Source organism: Macaca thibetana, chromosome 16 (genome assembly GCF_024542745.1).
Source record: "Macaca thibetana thibetana isolate TM-01 chromosome 16, ASM2454274v1, whole genome shotgun sequence".
Taxonomy (NCBI): Eukaryota; Metazoa; Chordata; class Mammalia; order Primates; family Cercopithecidae; genus Macaca; species Macaca thibetana.
In genome coordinates this window covers 6,084,576-6,100,563 of record NC_065593.1, presented here as the reverse complement: position 1 = coordinate 6,100,563, position 15,988 = coordinate 6,084,576, and the positions used below count along the sequence as shown (strand labels likewise).

At 43.6% G+C, this 15,988-nt stretch overlaps 1 protein-coding gene and 1 non-coding gene across 3 annotated transcripts in view; one reads left to right on the top strand and one right to left on the bottom strand.

Moving 5' to 3' along the window:
- Positions 1–4,603: 4,603 nt before the first annotated feature.
- The window catches only part of TEKT3 (tektin 3), a 39,076-nt gene continuing 27,691 nt past the window's right edge, over positions 4,604–15,988 (bottom strand). For both annotated transcript variants that reach the window (XM_050763436.1, XM_050763437.1), the window contains exons 5-8: positions 15,233–15,376; positions 13,400–13,622; positions 9,798–9,952; positions 4,604–4,944 (exon numbers count right to left, since the gene is read on the bottom strand). In XM_050763436.1, coding sequence (XP_050619393.1) covers positions 4,728–4,944; positions 9,798–9,952; positions 13,400–13,622; positions 15,233–15,376 — 739 coding nt within the window. In that variant the 3' untranslated portion in view covers positions 4,604–4,727. The remainder of the gene's footprint in view (positions 4,945–9,797; positions 9,953–13,399; positions 13,623–15,232; positions 15,377–15,988) is intronic.
- Positions 12,485–12,587, top strand: LOC126940110 (U6 spliceosomal RNA). The gene has a single exon (XR_007720621.1). It is a non-coding gene; the product is annotated as a U6 spliceosomal RNA (small nuclear RNA).

The window sequence follows — 15,988 nt, the reverse complement described above, 5'->3', positions numbered from 1 at the left end:
ATGAAGGCACTGTAGGATTACAGCAAAGAGCTTCGGAAGCAAGCTTATCTGAGTTTAACTCCTGACTCTGAAATTTGCCCCTGTTTGGCTTCGGGTTATTTTCCTTCCCTAAGTCTCAATTTTCCCATTTTAGAATATAAATCATTAAATGTATGTACCTTACCCGTGATGTTGAAATAATACACGTGCAGTTCTTCTGCTCAGGAAAAGTTGACTATCATTATCATTACATGTGTCAATCTCAAGATAGGATCAATGACACAGAAGCTGGATCCCACTCATGTTTTAATTTTATACACATTTTCCAAAAGTAAAAATGTCTTAAATACCTCTGTCCTCAGTTCTCATTTCAATAATACAATCATTTTACACATTTTTTGTTGTTGCGGAGAAGAGAACCACTGTCTGGGATTACACTCCTCTCAGAGGCCAACTAATAGTATAGGATGGTAGTTAAGAGCTCACATCCTGGCATCAGCCAAGAAGACTCAGGAGATTGTCATGTTATATGATGGGATCACAGTAAGCACTCCACAAATGTCAGATTTCCTTCCTCTCCAGGAATTTGACTTCTGAGAATCCAGTGAAAACTTTGGTTGTCTATTGTTACATAACAAATTACCTAAGAACGTAGTAGTTTAAGACAACAATCTATTCTTTCTTGAGATTCTGTGGGTTGACTGAGCAGCATTTCTGTCTCACATGGTATCAGCTGGGGCACTAGGAGAGTGGGAAGATCCCAAATGGCCTCACTCCCATGGCTGCCAGTTGGTGCCTGCCTAGCCTGAGAGCTCCTCTAGGGCTGTTGGCTGTGGAGCCTCTCCATGGGCTGCTTAGGCTTCCTCACAGCATGGTGGTCTCAGGCTAGTCAGACTTCTTACATGGCAGCTAGCTTCCAAAAGCAGAAGCTTCCAGGCCTTCTTAAAGCCTAGACCTAGAATTGACACAATGTTACTTCCACTGCACTCTCTTGGTTCAAGTGATCACAGGGTCTGCCTATATTCAAGGAGGGAAGACTTCACAAGGACATGAGTATTTGGAGGCATGGTTATTTTCCCACAGGGGCTGACCAATATCTATGATATCTACCTTAGGGAACTGGGAAATTTGGTTGTCCCTTCCAGCACTGCTGCAAAGCACCAATGTGTTAATCTTTCAGACTGCGCTACACGTGGTGCTCATGGGTGTTGTGTGTGGACCTGGCTTATTATTTTCCTCTCAGATTGCCTGTCCTCCTGTCTCTCCAGGGGCCCCCTGTCTTTGCTATACCCATGAAGAGCACTGGCTTTGAGAGATGAAGACAACCCGCTTGTCGCAAATAAATGGGTGGCCCTCAATACAGATACAGATTTTCATTATCAGAAAATGTGCAGGTTTTACTAAAGAGCAGGTTCTTGGGCAAGCAGGGCACCATTTTAATGGAAGTAGGGAAGGCGTTCTTACGTCTGAGTGACTGCAGGGTTAAAATGCCAAAGACAGGAATGTTGAAACTTAGTCCAAAGATTTCACATCACCTTAAAATTAACCTTTACTTTACAGCGAGGGAAAAAAAGTAATTGCAAAATAAAAGTTATTTTGATGGTTCCCACAGCCCTATGCATACACAAGGAGATATTATTTAGAATAGCTATGAAAAGCTCCCTGTTGCCAATAAGCTCCCCCCTCACTCACTCTACCATGAGGCCATCTGAGTTGTTCAGGAGTCATGGTGATATATGTAGGGATATTGTCTTGCTAAAAGGAAAAAAATGGGCCACAGAAAGGGTCTCTTTCTGGCTCCTAGCAAAATTAGCAAATGGGAAGGTCCTGTAGGAATGAGCCAGAGGTCGTAAGACAGATCCTTCTGATATTGAAAGCCAAGGATCTATCTGAGCTGAGAAAGAATTCAGAGCTGTTTAGAGAGAGGGATGAGGGAACGTATGCAGCCACTTCCCCATTCTAGATTCCCTGCACATGGAACTGTCTTTTTTTTTTTTTTTGAGACACGTCTCATTCTGTAGCCCAGGCTGGAGTGCAGTAGCATGATCACAGCTCACTACAGCCTCAACGTTCTGGTCACAAGTGATTCTCTCACCTCAGGCCCTCAAGTAGCTGGGACCACAGGTGTGTGCCACCATGCCTGGTTAATTCTTTTTATTTTGTAGAGAGATGGTGTCTCCCCATGTTAACCAGGCTGGTCCTGAACTCTTGGCCTCAAGCAATCCTCCTGCCTCAGCCTCCCAAAATGCTGGGAGTATAGGCGTGAGCCACAGCACCCGCTTCATGTGGCACTATCTATTGACCTCTCAGGATCCTTCTCAACTCAGCCTTCCAAATAAACAGTCCCCGTGGTCTAGGGCTGGCCCGCAAGGTGAATGGATTCACCATCCCTGGGGAAGAGATTGAGTATTGTTTATTTTCCCCATTAATGCATGAATACTTATCAGACCATATATATTAATATAGAGCTCAGATGATACCATCAGAGCACTCTGCACAGAAGGCCGGTCTTGGCAGTTGGTGCCAGTAATGAATCCAGCCCTGCTGGGAACAGCTTCAGGGCCAGGGCTAGATAGAGGAAGGCTGCAAGGGAAGACTCAGCCACAAAGATGAGCAGCAGCTTCACGTCCTCCTCTGTGCTTTGGGTCAGCCCTGCACACAAAGGGAAGGAATCCGCCCCTGTTTCTGGTGCAAAACAAAAATTATAACCTAAAACCAGACCCCACACTTCAGCTATTTACAGCACGAACTCGGGACTCAAAAGTGCCAGGTGAGGTGTTTATGACAACACTCTCCAGAGACATAAATGGAAATTACTAAAATTATAGCCGACTCGGTTATTTAGGGGCAATTACACACATTTCTAAATCTGAATGATGCTTGGGTAAGTGGAAGCCTTTGACATTCCAGCAGCCCTTCTTAAAGCCACATGATATTAAAGATAGTTTGGGCCTAAATAAATAAAGCCAGATCATGTGCCAGTATTTGTAGTCCTAAGATTCTTAAACAGGACCACGCTTCTGAGCCTTGGAGCTCTTGGGCTTCAGCATTAGAATATTTACCGTCCTGGAGTAGCTGCAGTATTTTAGATGAGAAACCAAATGTTTATTTGTGGAATTTAGTCTTGCCCACGGTTTACCAAAATAACAAAAAAACTTTGCTATGTCTCAATTACATTTCCTTCCCATCACTGTCTTGTAATGCCAGGAATATATATGCTTCAGTAAAAGGACTATATAAGCATATATTCCTAAAAGCAAAAATACAGTTCATGAAAAAAGTCAGAAAGGTTTTACCCCAGACACATAACAAATAAGAGATATGCTGAATTTAAGTTTATTCCTGCTATTGTCTAAAAGTCGTAACTACCTACATTCGGTTACTCTCATTGCTAAAAATTTTAGTGGCATTTATATACCTTTGTTTCCATTAGAGGCAAAAACAGAACAACTAAACCTACAATTTGATTTCTAAAATGATATACTGAGACCACAGCACAACCCCAATACAAGCTTCTCATCTGGATGTCCGCTTTTCTGGCATTCTGAGATGATTTGTGGAATTGACTAACCAAGGTCTTAAAACACTTTTAAGAAACAGAGAGAGAGAAGGAAATGGAGTTGGGGTTAATGGACAGTGGTTAAGGCAGAGCAAGGAGAACACAAGGATACAGAGAGAAATGCTAATAAGAGAGAGAGACACACACAAGCGTGAGAAACAGGAAAGAAAAGAAAGAAAACGTTGCTCCCCTCCTGGTTCATCTTCCCATTTCCGAGCTCCCAGACCAAAAGGATTCAACACTAGCATGCTTTCTACACCATCGAAACATACATTCCAGATGATTAAATGCCACTTTTAAACACACAAAAGAATTAGAATAAATTATAAATACATTATCTTAGGAAACAGAAGTGCTTTCTGAGCATAATTCCAAAGGCATAAATCATACAGAAAACACTGACATATTTTTACTTCTGTACTTTAAAAAGACCATAAACAAAATGTAAAGTAACATATAAAGAATATATAGTCGGCACATAGGACAAAAGTGTTACATATGAAGAAATACGAGGTGCCTGGAGAAGCAGGGCAGGGGGTGTTCAACTCCAGGTTCAGGGACTGGGGGAACTGATGAGTATCTCTGAGCATGGAAATGGCTTTATGAAAGCAATGCTCAAGTAATGAAAGTTTGAATTGGAGAGATGAGAGTGGAACAAAAGAGACGTGCAGAACACATTAAGAATTATGCATTATGAATCACAGCCAAGCTGGCCCTACCTACTATTGTTCCAAAGGCGCTCTGTATTTCTCTACCTTTGTTTTTGATCAAATTACCCCAACTACCTCATGCCCAATGGCCTTTCCCCTTCTCACTGTGGATCCTTTAAAGCAAAACTCAGAAACCACTTTCTTCATGATTCCTGACTGCCTCCGAGAGAATAGAGTCCTCCTTTCCAGTCCATTCGGATTACACACACAATGACAAGAATCACACCAGTTATCATTTTTACCTTCTCTACTAGATTGATTATATTTCTTCATATCCTTCCCGTAACCCAGACGCCTAGTAAATAGTAGAAAATTAAGGTTTGGATTCGAACAAAAGGCTTTCTGAGACAGGACGTTGGTACATTTCCATCAGCATAATCCTTTAATAAGTGACTATATTAGCACTCGGTTCAAATGCTGAGACAGTGCTCTGGCTCAGCCTTAACTTAGGGGTATCAAAACCACACCCGGTGGGCTCCCTAGCAGAAGCCGACCAGCCGGAGGGTGTTGGGGTAGCTCTTGCGCATGCTCATGCATTTTTCCTGGTCGATGTACAGGGAATTGGCTTTGACAGCCAGGTCATGCTCGAGGGTGGCTTTGGTGTGGACCAGCGACTGCAGGGTGTCCTCTGCATCCCTCAGGCGCTGCTGCAGGGTCTGGATGGTGTCGTCAACCTCGTGTACCTCGTTAACAAGGCTGCAGCATAAGGGAATCAGCATGGTTAGGTTAGCAGAGGTCACACTTCTGTAGCTTACGCAACTCCAAGTACATCACATTGTAACCAGTGATGCAAAGCTCACGTTTTCTTTACTTTAGGATATATTTATCAGCAAATGAGGGGTACATGAAATTAATAAAATATAAAGAAATATAAAGAGAATGGTGACAATGAGCCAATGGGAATGTAGATGTCCCAGGAGACAGAAAAGGATTTCACAATTATAGAAAAATATCCAGACCATTTTAAAATCATTATTCTAAGGCAATTCTATGGTTTCACAGAAATTCACAACTGGAAAACAAAGTTAGAGAGGTCTCCAAGCCCAACTTTCTTATTTTACAGACTAGGAAATAGAGCCCGGGGGTTCATATGCTGCCCTCTCCTCGACACAGGGCCCACATGTGTTTGTAAGCTGTACCTGGTTATCCAGAAAGCTAAGAAGGAAATACAGAGCTTCAGTGGCCATAATAAGAAACTGGGTCCCATTTCCTGGCCCCGTTCCGCTCTCAGCGCCTTGAGACAGAAGAGTAGAAGCAGAGACCCGGGAAGACCCATCTCATCATCTGCAGACACATCCTGGAATATGCTTGCAATTTCTCGGACCTCAAGTCCTTCACTCTTGCTGTCCCCCAAGCTCAGAATGCTCTTAACCCATTGTTCATCCCGCTAATTTATCCCCTCCTCAAATCCTAGGTGAACTAACACTTCTTCCGGAAGTCCCTCCCTTAACCCGGAAACCATCTGCTGCCCTGTGTTATGACTTCCAAGAGGACCAAGCCTTTTACAGCACTCAGGGTCTTGTGATTGTCTGCTTGCAGCATCTGCTGTCCTTGCCCAGGGCTGCGTCCACAGCCCCTCCTGCAAAAATACAGGAGTGCAAAAATTACTTATTGGGTGAAGACCAACTTTCATGCCCTCGGTGAAACGGAGGACGTCTTGGGAGGTAGGGAATTGCCCAGAGGTCTGAATCCATGGAATCTACTAAGAAAAAGACCCAGACCCAAGGCAATAAAAAGGAAGGAAAGGCAGGACAGAGCCTGGAGCATTCGCTTCCAAGCCACTTGTAGGTGGCCTAAGAAGAGGAAGGCTCTGGGAAAGGCCCCCACGCGTGCTCATTGAAGCAACAACAGGCCATGCGAACACATCCACGCTGTGCAACGCCTTTCCTCTTACAAGCTCTACTGTCTTCTGCTTTCCAATGGGGAGAGGAAGAATTAAAGCTTAAGTGCCAAAGTTTGGTTTTGTCTGGGGACAGTAAATGCTAAATCTGAGAACTCATCAGAAAGCAAATTTCTTGTTATTGTTTAGGTCGAATTGAATTAAAAAAGAAAGGCTTTTTAAAGATCCCAGGGTATAAAACATCACTAGCAAAGAAACAGATCTTCGACGAGGCTGCTGCAGCTGGCTGGTAATGGGATTTTTGGTAGTGGATTGTTTACAATCACAGGGGGCCTGCCTCTTGCCTCCCACCCTCCCTGGCTTCAACAGGAACCCTGAACCCCAACATAGGAAACACAGTAGGATGATATACGAGTCTTTACTCCTTTCAGCCAAATACGAGCCTAGTGGAAATTTTATCTGGGAGGGAAGGTTTGAAAATATACATGTCGCCGGGCGCGGTGGCTCACGCCTGTAATCCCAGCACTTTGGGAGGCCGAGGCGGGCGGATCATAAGGTCAGGAGATCGAGACCACGGTGAAACCCCGTCTCTACTAAAAATACAAAAAATTAGCCGGGTGCGGTGGCGGGCGCCTGTAGTCCCAGCTACTCAGGAGGCTGAGGCAGGAGAATGGCGTAAACCCAGGAGGCGGAGCTTGCAGTGAGCCGAGATCGCGCCACTGCACTCCAGCCTGGGCGACAGAGCGAGACTCCGTCTCAAAAAAAAAAAAAAAAAAAAAAAAAAAAAAAAAAAAAAAAAAGAAAATATACATGTCAAAACATTAATGCTAAAATAATAATAATAATAATAATTCAAGAGACGTAGAACGTAGGCAGCTAGAGTATTTGTTTTCACACTGCTGCATGGACACAGCTAGAGAATAACACGCTTCCACTTCCCTCAGCGTTAATTAGAAATATATTGTTCATCATCTTCAAGGCCCTATTTCACTCCCAGTTTCCTTGTTCTTGGCTGATTGCAGAGTTGTTGTGCTGGAGTCACTCTTTCTCTTCTTTTTTTTTTTTTTTTTTTTTGGAATTACAGAACCACAAAACATCTTGCATTCAAATACAAATAAAGCTACCACAGTTTTTATATATATATATATATATGTTAAAACTAATATATATAAATATATGTGTGGATGGATAGATAGACTATTTAAGTAGAGCAGAGCCTGGTCTGTCTGACCTGCCACCAAAAATGCCAAGAATGTTTAGAATCATTTTTGAAATAACTCATTTAGACCATTTTTAAATAAAAGTAAAAGTCTTGAAATGAAAACAGCAATTTTTCTCAGTCCCCACTCCCCTGAGTTTATGATCTTTAGTTTTTCTAAATCTAGACCGCCAAAGGGCTGCTTTCAGAATGACCCATTTAAGAAGGAAAGTAATCCCCTCCCCCAGTAATAATCCTAAAGATTTTTGGCAAAGATATTTTAACAAGAAAACTTGACGGAAACAAAAGTAGGTTTTGTTCAAAAGTCAGTGAAGGAGCAGAGGAAATAGACATACTGTGAAGTCGGCAGGAAGTGAAAGAAAAGCAAATTCTGTATAGCCAGGAAAAGGGAAAAAAAAAAAGAGTAAAAATCATTCAGCTCCTGAGGAGAAGCTGTGAATGCCTCATTGTTTGATAATTCTAAAGTCCTCTTAGACCACTACCCAAAACCCATTTTAAAAGCAACTCTGTGTTTGTCTAACAGCAGTATAAACAATTTATTTGTTCCCATCTCCACTTTTGATGACTCTGCAGAGATTTCTGGAGAATGAAACATCAGCTCAGCTTCTCCTAATAACATTTACATAAAGTCAAAACTGGTGATCTAATCCTAATAGGCCAAGTGGGTGTGCACTCACTGCTGGGTTCTTCTAAAGCAGAGAGGTGCCTCCAGCTGGCTGTCTAGGGACCCATCTAGTCTCTGGAGTGGAGAGCTGCTTATCCTGAATAACGAGCTATGCATGAAGAGGGGCTCTATGGAACCCACTTTGAAAAATATGCAGCCTGAGTGACCTCCTCTGTGGCTATGGCCTAGATAACAGCTCCACCAGGAGAAATGCAGCTCATCCTGGAAATGAAGATCATGTGCGTACAACCTAAAGCACGCTTCACGGCACTCAACACAGACAACATGCGTGCTACATACGTAAGGTGTTTTGTCATAACGATCTCCTCTGTGACCCTCAGTTTCATCCTCTGTGTGAGAGAGAGATGAGGATGCAGCCTTTACTTTGCCAACTCTTCTCAAATGAGATCAGATACCTGACAGGGGAGTGGTAAAAGCATTACACGACGTAAAAGACAGGAGAAGGAGAAGCAAATGGCTTGGTGGAATAGAACTCTGGGGTGAGACAGGCAAAGATTCAAACTGCAGCTCTCTCTTACCACTAAATGTGGCCTGGGCCAAGCCACTCGCCCACTCCTGCCTCAGTTTCCTCACTTGTAATATGAAGGTAATGAATGAGATAGTATAAAGTGCTTAGGGCAGTGCTCAGCATAGAGTCAGATTAAGAGATGGTAGCAGCTATTATTATCATTGCATTGATTATCGCCATCATTGTCTTTATTATTATTATTATCATCAATGTTGGCCTCACAAGATCCCCCTTCCTTCCATTTCAGGAAATCCACTGTCTCAAACCACCACTTATTTCTTTATTTTATCCTTAGGATCAATCCTTCAAGATAAGAGAATTTTATCGTGGAAGCACAGCGAGTGGCATCTCCCCCACTGCACCTGAAAGGCTTCTGGAGTTCACGCACTGCCACGTGGCTCCTCCAGTTGCTATCAAGTTGATTTACTTCTGCACGGAGCATGTTAAGGCCTAAGAACAGCAATGATGAAATCCAGACAGAAAAGGCAGACTCACAGGTATTGGGAAATTGGAAATGAAGCCAGACTGTGGCCGGGGTGGGGAGGGAATCTTGGCCAGTTCCTTACAAGTCCATCCCAAAACGAATCTTCAAAGTGAAAATAATAATAAAACTCATGTAGTGTTTGGTAGATAAAACTGTGGGGTCAGATTCCTCCTGCTGTGTATATATAGGAGCTGTGCTCGATGAAGACCAGCTGGCTTTGATTTCTACTGAGAAGGAAACACATTGAAGTAAACTTAAATGAGACCCTCAGTCACAAAGACAGCACATGAGTAGATAGGGGTCAGTGGAATTGGCACTGAAAGTCCCTTTTCTGTCAGGTCCCCCATGCTGAGAACTACACAGAAAGTCACAAACTGCTGCTTATAAGACAGGAGTTCTAGAAGCTCCGAAGACTCCAAGGACATGCAAAAGAACCCAAACACCACGCTGCCTCCCTGAATGAGTTAAATGTTTAATAGCATTTTTTGTGTGTAGTGTTGATGTCCCCTCCTTTTTTAAGGAGTTGTGGTAAAATATACATCACATAAAACTTTAACCAATCTTAAGTGTACAGATCAGTGGCATTAACACATTCACACTGTTGGTGCAACCGTCACCGCCATCCATCTGCAGGACTGTTTCATCATCCCACACTGAAACTCTTCCCCATTCAACATCTCCCCATTGCTACCATTCTCACAGAAGGCTCCTACACGATGTGTATGGGCAGAAAGCAGCTTTCTAGAGAGCCCAGCGCCACAGTCAGTCTGGTGGCCCTCCGAGCGAGCCCCGAGCTGTCCCCTCCCACCTTACCGTAGCTGAGCCATGTCTCGGCACAACTCAATGTTCGGCCGCCTTGTGCGCTCGTCCAGTCTGGTCTGAGCCACCTTCAGGAAGGCAGTCTTGTCCTTGATGGCCTTCTTGATGGATTCTATGGTCATTTCAGTCTGGAAAATCTCCTGCAGGGTCTGTGACAAAGAGAAGCAACTGCCTGAAGCTTTGGTGCGGTCCCTTCAACAACCCGCCTCCCACCTCTTGCCTGTCCACTCCATGCCCAGCACCTGCCTCGACCTCGCTGATGAGGAGGTCGCTTCACCAAGACCATCTGTCCGTCCCAGCCCTGCCCCAGGGAACCCACGTGTCTCACTGGAGCTGGCATGCACCTGCTCTGGAGAGTGGGCAGTGCCTCTCTCCCCAACCCCAGGCTCAGTGACCTCATTTTGGTAGCTGGAAATCAGCCAAGGTGGGAGTATTTCAACCACAGAAGTTGGCAAATACTACAAATCAAGGGCTCCCTGCATGCCACCCCCAATGGCCTTTGTTAATTACTGACCAGCACACATCTGTGTTCTGATAAAAGTGAGGCTTTGAGTGGCCCTGATCTCCCTCCTCACATCCATATGTCCATGCGTCTCTTCCCACTTTCTCTTCCTACCAACTTGAGCATTGCTTTCCTCCTCACAGAGGATTGCCCTTGCAGCGAATCAGGCTTAAGCTTCAGGGTACCTTACTTACAACAGAGGAATACTGGCAGTTTTGTATTCCTGATTTTCTATTCGTTTTCTCTTAAAGAGGCCACTCCCCCAAACTGCGTAAACATGGCTCCCTCCTTGGTTCCCCCTCCTCTTTCTCTGTAAAGAGAGTCCCTGTCCTATGCTCTGAAAAGCCTCCCTTCTCCTCACATCTCTGCACTCCCGTAACTCTACATCCTCCCCATTACTGTCCCTCTTTCTGGGTTCCCTTCCATGGCCTGGAGATACAACCAAGAATCATCTTTTTTTTTTTTTTGAAACCCTATGTTTTTACCACCACTCTCCCATCCAGTCCCAACTGAGTCCTCTGCCAGATGTATTCAACCACGGCTGTGCCCACTCCCTTCACTTCCCACCCACCCAGTCTCCCAGTGGCCCCTGGATTCTGTCTCTGGCCCTAGCTGCTGTCATGAAACTTCAGTTTCAAAGCCGACATCGAGACCTCTCTGAAACCTCCCTCTCCTTGAGACCCTCATCTTGTTTTCTCTGGCCAAGTGTTGTTCCAACTCCCTCCTTTCCAACTACTCCTCATTCTCTTCCAGTGCAAGGCTTTGTCCTTGGGTGATGTCTGTGCAATATCCTTTCTACACTACAGAGACCTCATGCAATCACAGATTTAGCACTTGTGTAATCCAGGCACTCTTCCGTCTGTCACTTGAGCTTTGATCTCTCTCCCAAGATAAAAATCATTTCCCTGTTTCTGTCACTAAGGCCTTCTTCAGATACTATGTGCTCCATGAAACCATCCTGATCTCTTGCCAGTGGAAACAACTGCTCCTTCTTGTAAACTGTGTTCACATTTCATCTGTGTTTCCAAGTTCTTTCTGCACCTTTCTAATGCAACTTCCTGTTTTCTATGTGCATGTCTCGTCTCTTAAGACATGAGACATATGTACATCCCTGAGTGCCTAGCACAATACCTTGAGTGTGCCTGTTAGGGCTGAATAGTGCCTCTTCCCCCAAAATTCCTATGTTGAAGTACGAATCCCCAGTGCCCTGGAAGATGACCATATTTGGAGACAGTGTCTTTGTGGGGGTGATTAAGTTAAATGAGGTGGTTAGGGTGGCCCTAATCCAATACAACTTTGGTGTCTTTATAAGCAGAGGAAATTTGGACACAGACACACACAGAGGGAAGATGATGTGGAGACGCAGGGAGAAAGTGGCCATCTATAAGCTGATGAGAGAGGCCTCAGAGAAAATCAATCCTGCCCCGCACCTTGATCTCAAACTTCCAGCCTCCGTTAATTAATTTTCTCTCTCTCCAGTGAGAAAATTAATTTCTACTGTTTAAGCCACACAGTCTGTGGTACTTTGAGTTAGGGCAGCCCTGGCAAACTAACATAACAGTAAATAAAAATTTGTTAAAGAAGGAACTCTGTGACACCGGCCTTCTAAAAGGCCTTTAGAATGTCTTCTTACAATTCGTAGCGTCTGACCCCATTAACCTTCTCATCAATGTCTTCTACAAACTGTCTTCAACCTACTTTTCCACGTTTCTCTCCCAGGACACAAACCATCTGCACCAGCCACACACCAGTCTCTTGACAGACCTCAACTCATCCTCTGATTTGCTGTCTCCAAGGCTTTCTTCAAGATGTGGCCCCACCTGGAATGTTCACTTCTCCCTCCAAATCCCAAAAACACTTTTGTATTTGTTATTTGATAATCACGATTTGTAATATTCTATTCTATTCATATTGTTTATGAGCTTTTCATATGCAAGTATTTCTTCTCTGTAATGTAAACTTCCTAAGAACAAAAACTACATTTGATGCTTCTCTCCACCTTTCACAGCATGGAGCACACTGTCTGGCTCAATTAATATTTGTTGCCTAAAGCAGGCACCATGAGAAGGAAAGGTAAATTGTTGCAGCCTGAGAAAATGTGGTTCCCTCAACTGGGTAAAACCATCGTAGGCAACATAGCTCATGCTTGAAGGTTCTTAAAAATAAGAAACAACGTTGCTTGCTTCAGCAGCATGTATACTAAAATTGGAACAATACAGAGAAGGTTGGCATGGCCCCTGAGCAAGGATGACATGCAAATTCATGAAACGTTCCCTATTTTTTTTTACTATAGGTAACATCAATACATTATATCGTTTCAAATAGCTAGAGGAAGGATATTGCATGTTTCCAACCCAAAGAAATAATCAGTGTTTGAGAGGATGGATATGCTCGCTCGTTACCCTGACCTGGTCACCATACATTAAATGTATCAAAACATCACTGTCCATCCATGAATATGTACAATTATTTTTTGTCAATTTTTTTAAAAAGACACAACAAACTATATTCAGCATAATCCACAAAAAACAGTAAGAGCTCCAAGACTGATATTAAGGAAAGAAAGAGCTCCTCGTTTATCTTGAAACATACAAATTCTGCTGTACTCCTTCTTTTTATAGTCATTGTAAAACTCTTATGCTTAGAGCACTTAAAATTTTTCAATATCAGAAACACTTTGAACTACCTAACAGTTTCCTGTATTTGGTTTTGTATTACAGAAAAGGGGTCTGAAATAATTTAACAGAAGACATTTCTGCCATATGTTCTAATAATAAATTCACTTCCTAGTTATATACAGTGATTCATTAAACTTTAATAATAATATTTTTGTTTCTATTAAAGACTAAGAAGCTTTCATTACATAGTGCCTTCTTTGTGTTCCAAATACCAGTGGATTCCAATTTCATTTTGACACCTGGCTACCTGGCTGAAATAAATGGCATGCTTTGTGCTGTTTTAAATTTTTCTTGCTCTGTGTGGCCAAGCTGTCACATGCCTATGGTGCCTCTCTGGGAGTGGTGAGAGATTTGTGGTCCCAGAGCACACCACTCTGTCCAGGTCAGCTAAGAGGTACCACTGGTGGTTGATTTACCTTTGCTAAGTGCATCTGAATCTTATTCTTAGCATCTGCAGTCTCAGCAATGCGATTGGTGAAACACAAGTTCACTTTGTTGAATTGATTCCACATCTCATTGGCAGTCACAACCAAGAGGTTTTCAGTGTCGTCTCTTAGCTTAGCGGAAGCTGCCCGTTCACTCTGGGAGCGGAGAATATTGTCATCTGTAAATTTGGCCCAGGACTCGGGCACTGAGACACTGAAAAAGAGAAGCAGGAACAGACAACGGTGAGAGTGATGAATCAGCCTACAGGATCGCTAGGCGACCATGTATCCTGTGAGAGAGAAACCCCCAGGTCGCTGATCCTAGCTTCATTATATAAATATCAGAGTGAGGCTTATTTTAAACTTTTCTTAATTCTTTCTTATTTTACTGCTAATCCGTTTTCTATATATCTAAAGCATAAGCTAGTTCTTCTGCCAGTTTCGGGGGCAAGAGGATTAATGAATGATGTGAATGTGTAGGTTCATTACAAATGTGTCACACATCACATCAATAAGTATATGACAAAATATTCAACCTCAAGGGTAATCAAAGAAGCATTAATGAAAACAGCCTACTAAGGAAATATTAGCACGACTAGAGAGAACGATCATTAGCAAGGCTGGAGAGCATATTTAGAAAAAGTTTCTCTCCTATCCTACAGATGAGAATGTTAAATTAGTACAACATTCCTGGAGGGTAAAAAGGTAGCACAAACCAAGAGACTGTCATTCAAATGTGGAAAGCCCAGAAATTCCACTTCTAGAAATGTATTATAAGGAAGCAATGTATCCAAGGATTTATGTGTGAGGACATTCATTTCAGCCATATTTATGTTGATCCCTGAAAAATGAGAAACAATCTAAATGCTCAAAAGTTGAAACCAAAAAGGTTGATTGTGGTACATTCAAAAAAGTAATCCATATACCAGGCAAATTCATGTTAAAGTAGAATATTTATTTTACAAACAATGTTACTGAAAAATCAGACAGGCTATATTTCAACTTTCAACTGGGTGCATTATATGGTACGTGAATTTCACCTCAATCAAGTTAAAATTCTTAAGGGAGTGGCTGGAAGAGACCATGGATCCTGCCCAAAATTGCATCCAGGGGCCTGGCAAAGAAACCACTGATGGGGTAAGTGGAGCAAGCTGTGGTAGGAAAGGCATCGAACTATTTTCAGCCTGTATCCCACAGCATCCAGGGCATGCTATACAATGGCAACACGTGGCTTGTCTGTGTTTCTCCCTTTTTTATTTTTTTTCAGACAGAGTCTCCCTCTGTCACCCAGGCTGGAGTGCAGTGGCACAATCTCGGCTCACTGCAACCTCCCTCCCAGGTTCAAGCAATTCTCCTGCCTCAGCCTCCTGAGTAGCTGGAATTACAGGCGCCCACCACTACGCCTGGCTAACTTTTGTATTTTTAATAGAGACAGGGTTTCACCATGTTGGTCAGGCTGGTCTCCAACTCCTGACCTCAACTGATCCTCCCACCTCAGCCTCCCAAAGTGCAGGAATTACAGGTGTGCGCCACCGTGCCCAGCCTTGTCTGTGGTTTTCTAGGACTTCTGCATCAGGTAGGGTTATTTTCATAGTTAGAAAACATAAACAACAAATAGTCCTTTACAAAAGAATTCAGGATGTGATTATCAAGGTCTGACCACAGAACGTGCTTGCTTCCTGGAGACTTGTCAAAAGCTGGGTGTGTTTCTCACCTTCCGATATCTTACCACGCTTTCCATTTTAACCTGTAAGCTGTGTCCTTTTGAAAGGAGAAAGAGTTAAATGACATCACAATCACAGCAGTGGCGTGTGCCTGACTTACGTTGCATCAACCCTCTCCACTCCGCGGAAGTAGCCGACACCGTCTGACGTGTTGCGCAGGTGGTGGCATTTGTCGTCAATCCGGTAAGCTGTCTGTTTGTCACTCAGGTCCTTCTCCAGCTCATGCTGGGACGCTCTGTCGGCTCTGCAACACAGAGTCGGGAAGTGGAGCTTCACGCTCAGGTGGCAATGTCCTGCAAGGACACATGAGTGCCCTTCCATATTAGGACCTCTCTCGCTATTGCTCTCGCCATCTCTCCCTCTTCACACAATGTTCAATTTCTCAGTCAAAACGAGCATTCTTTGGATCTGGCCATACATCTACGTCACTGCGACCCTAACTCCCACCATGTCTACACTTCTCCTTTCATAGGGTGGGATGGAAGTGGGGAGAGCAGGTGAAGATAAACAGGGGTCCGGGATCTGCAGCCCCAGCTGGGGCCCATCTTCCTAACACACACACAGTCTTCCAGACAGGACACAGGTTCAAAGTAATCTGTCCACATCTGTGCCTTCCATTCCTTCCTTTTCCTTTTTCTCTTCTACATCTCGGCACCCTTTTTCTCTGTTATTTGAATATAAACCCCCAAGAAATCATGAGGCCTTTATAGCCAAGCCTCCTGCCATTCATTGGTAACCTTGGTTTGTGGTCATGCTGCGGCTCAGAAGTTTGCCAGGAGATAAAAACCAAGAGTCAAAATTAACCTCTAGGACAGGAGTGAGAGAGGACTTCAACAGAAATCAGGAATTGATGGTC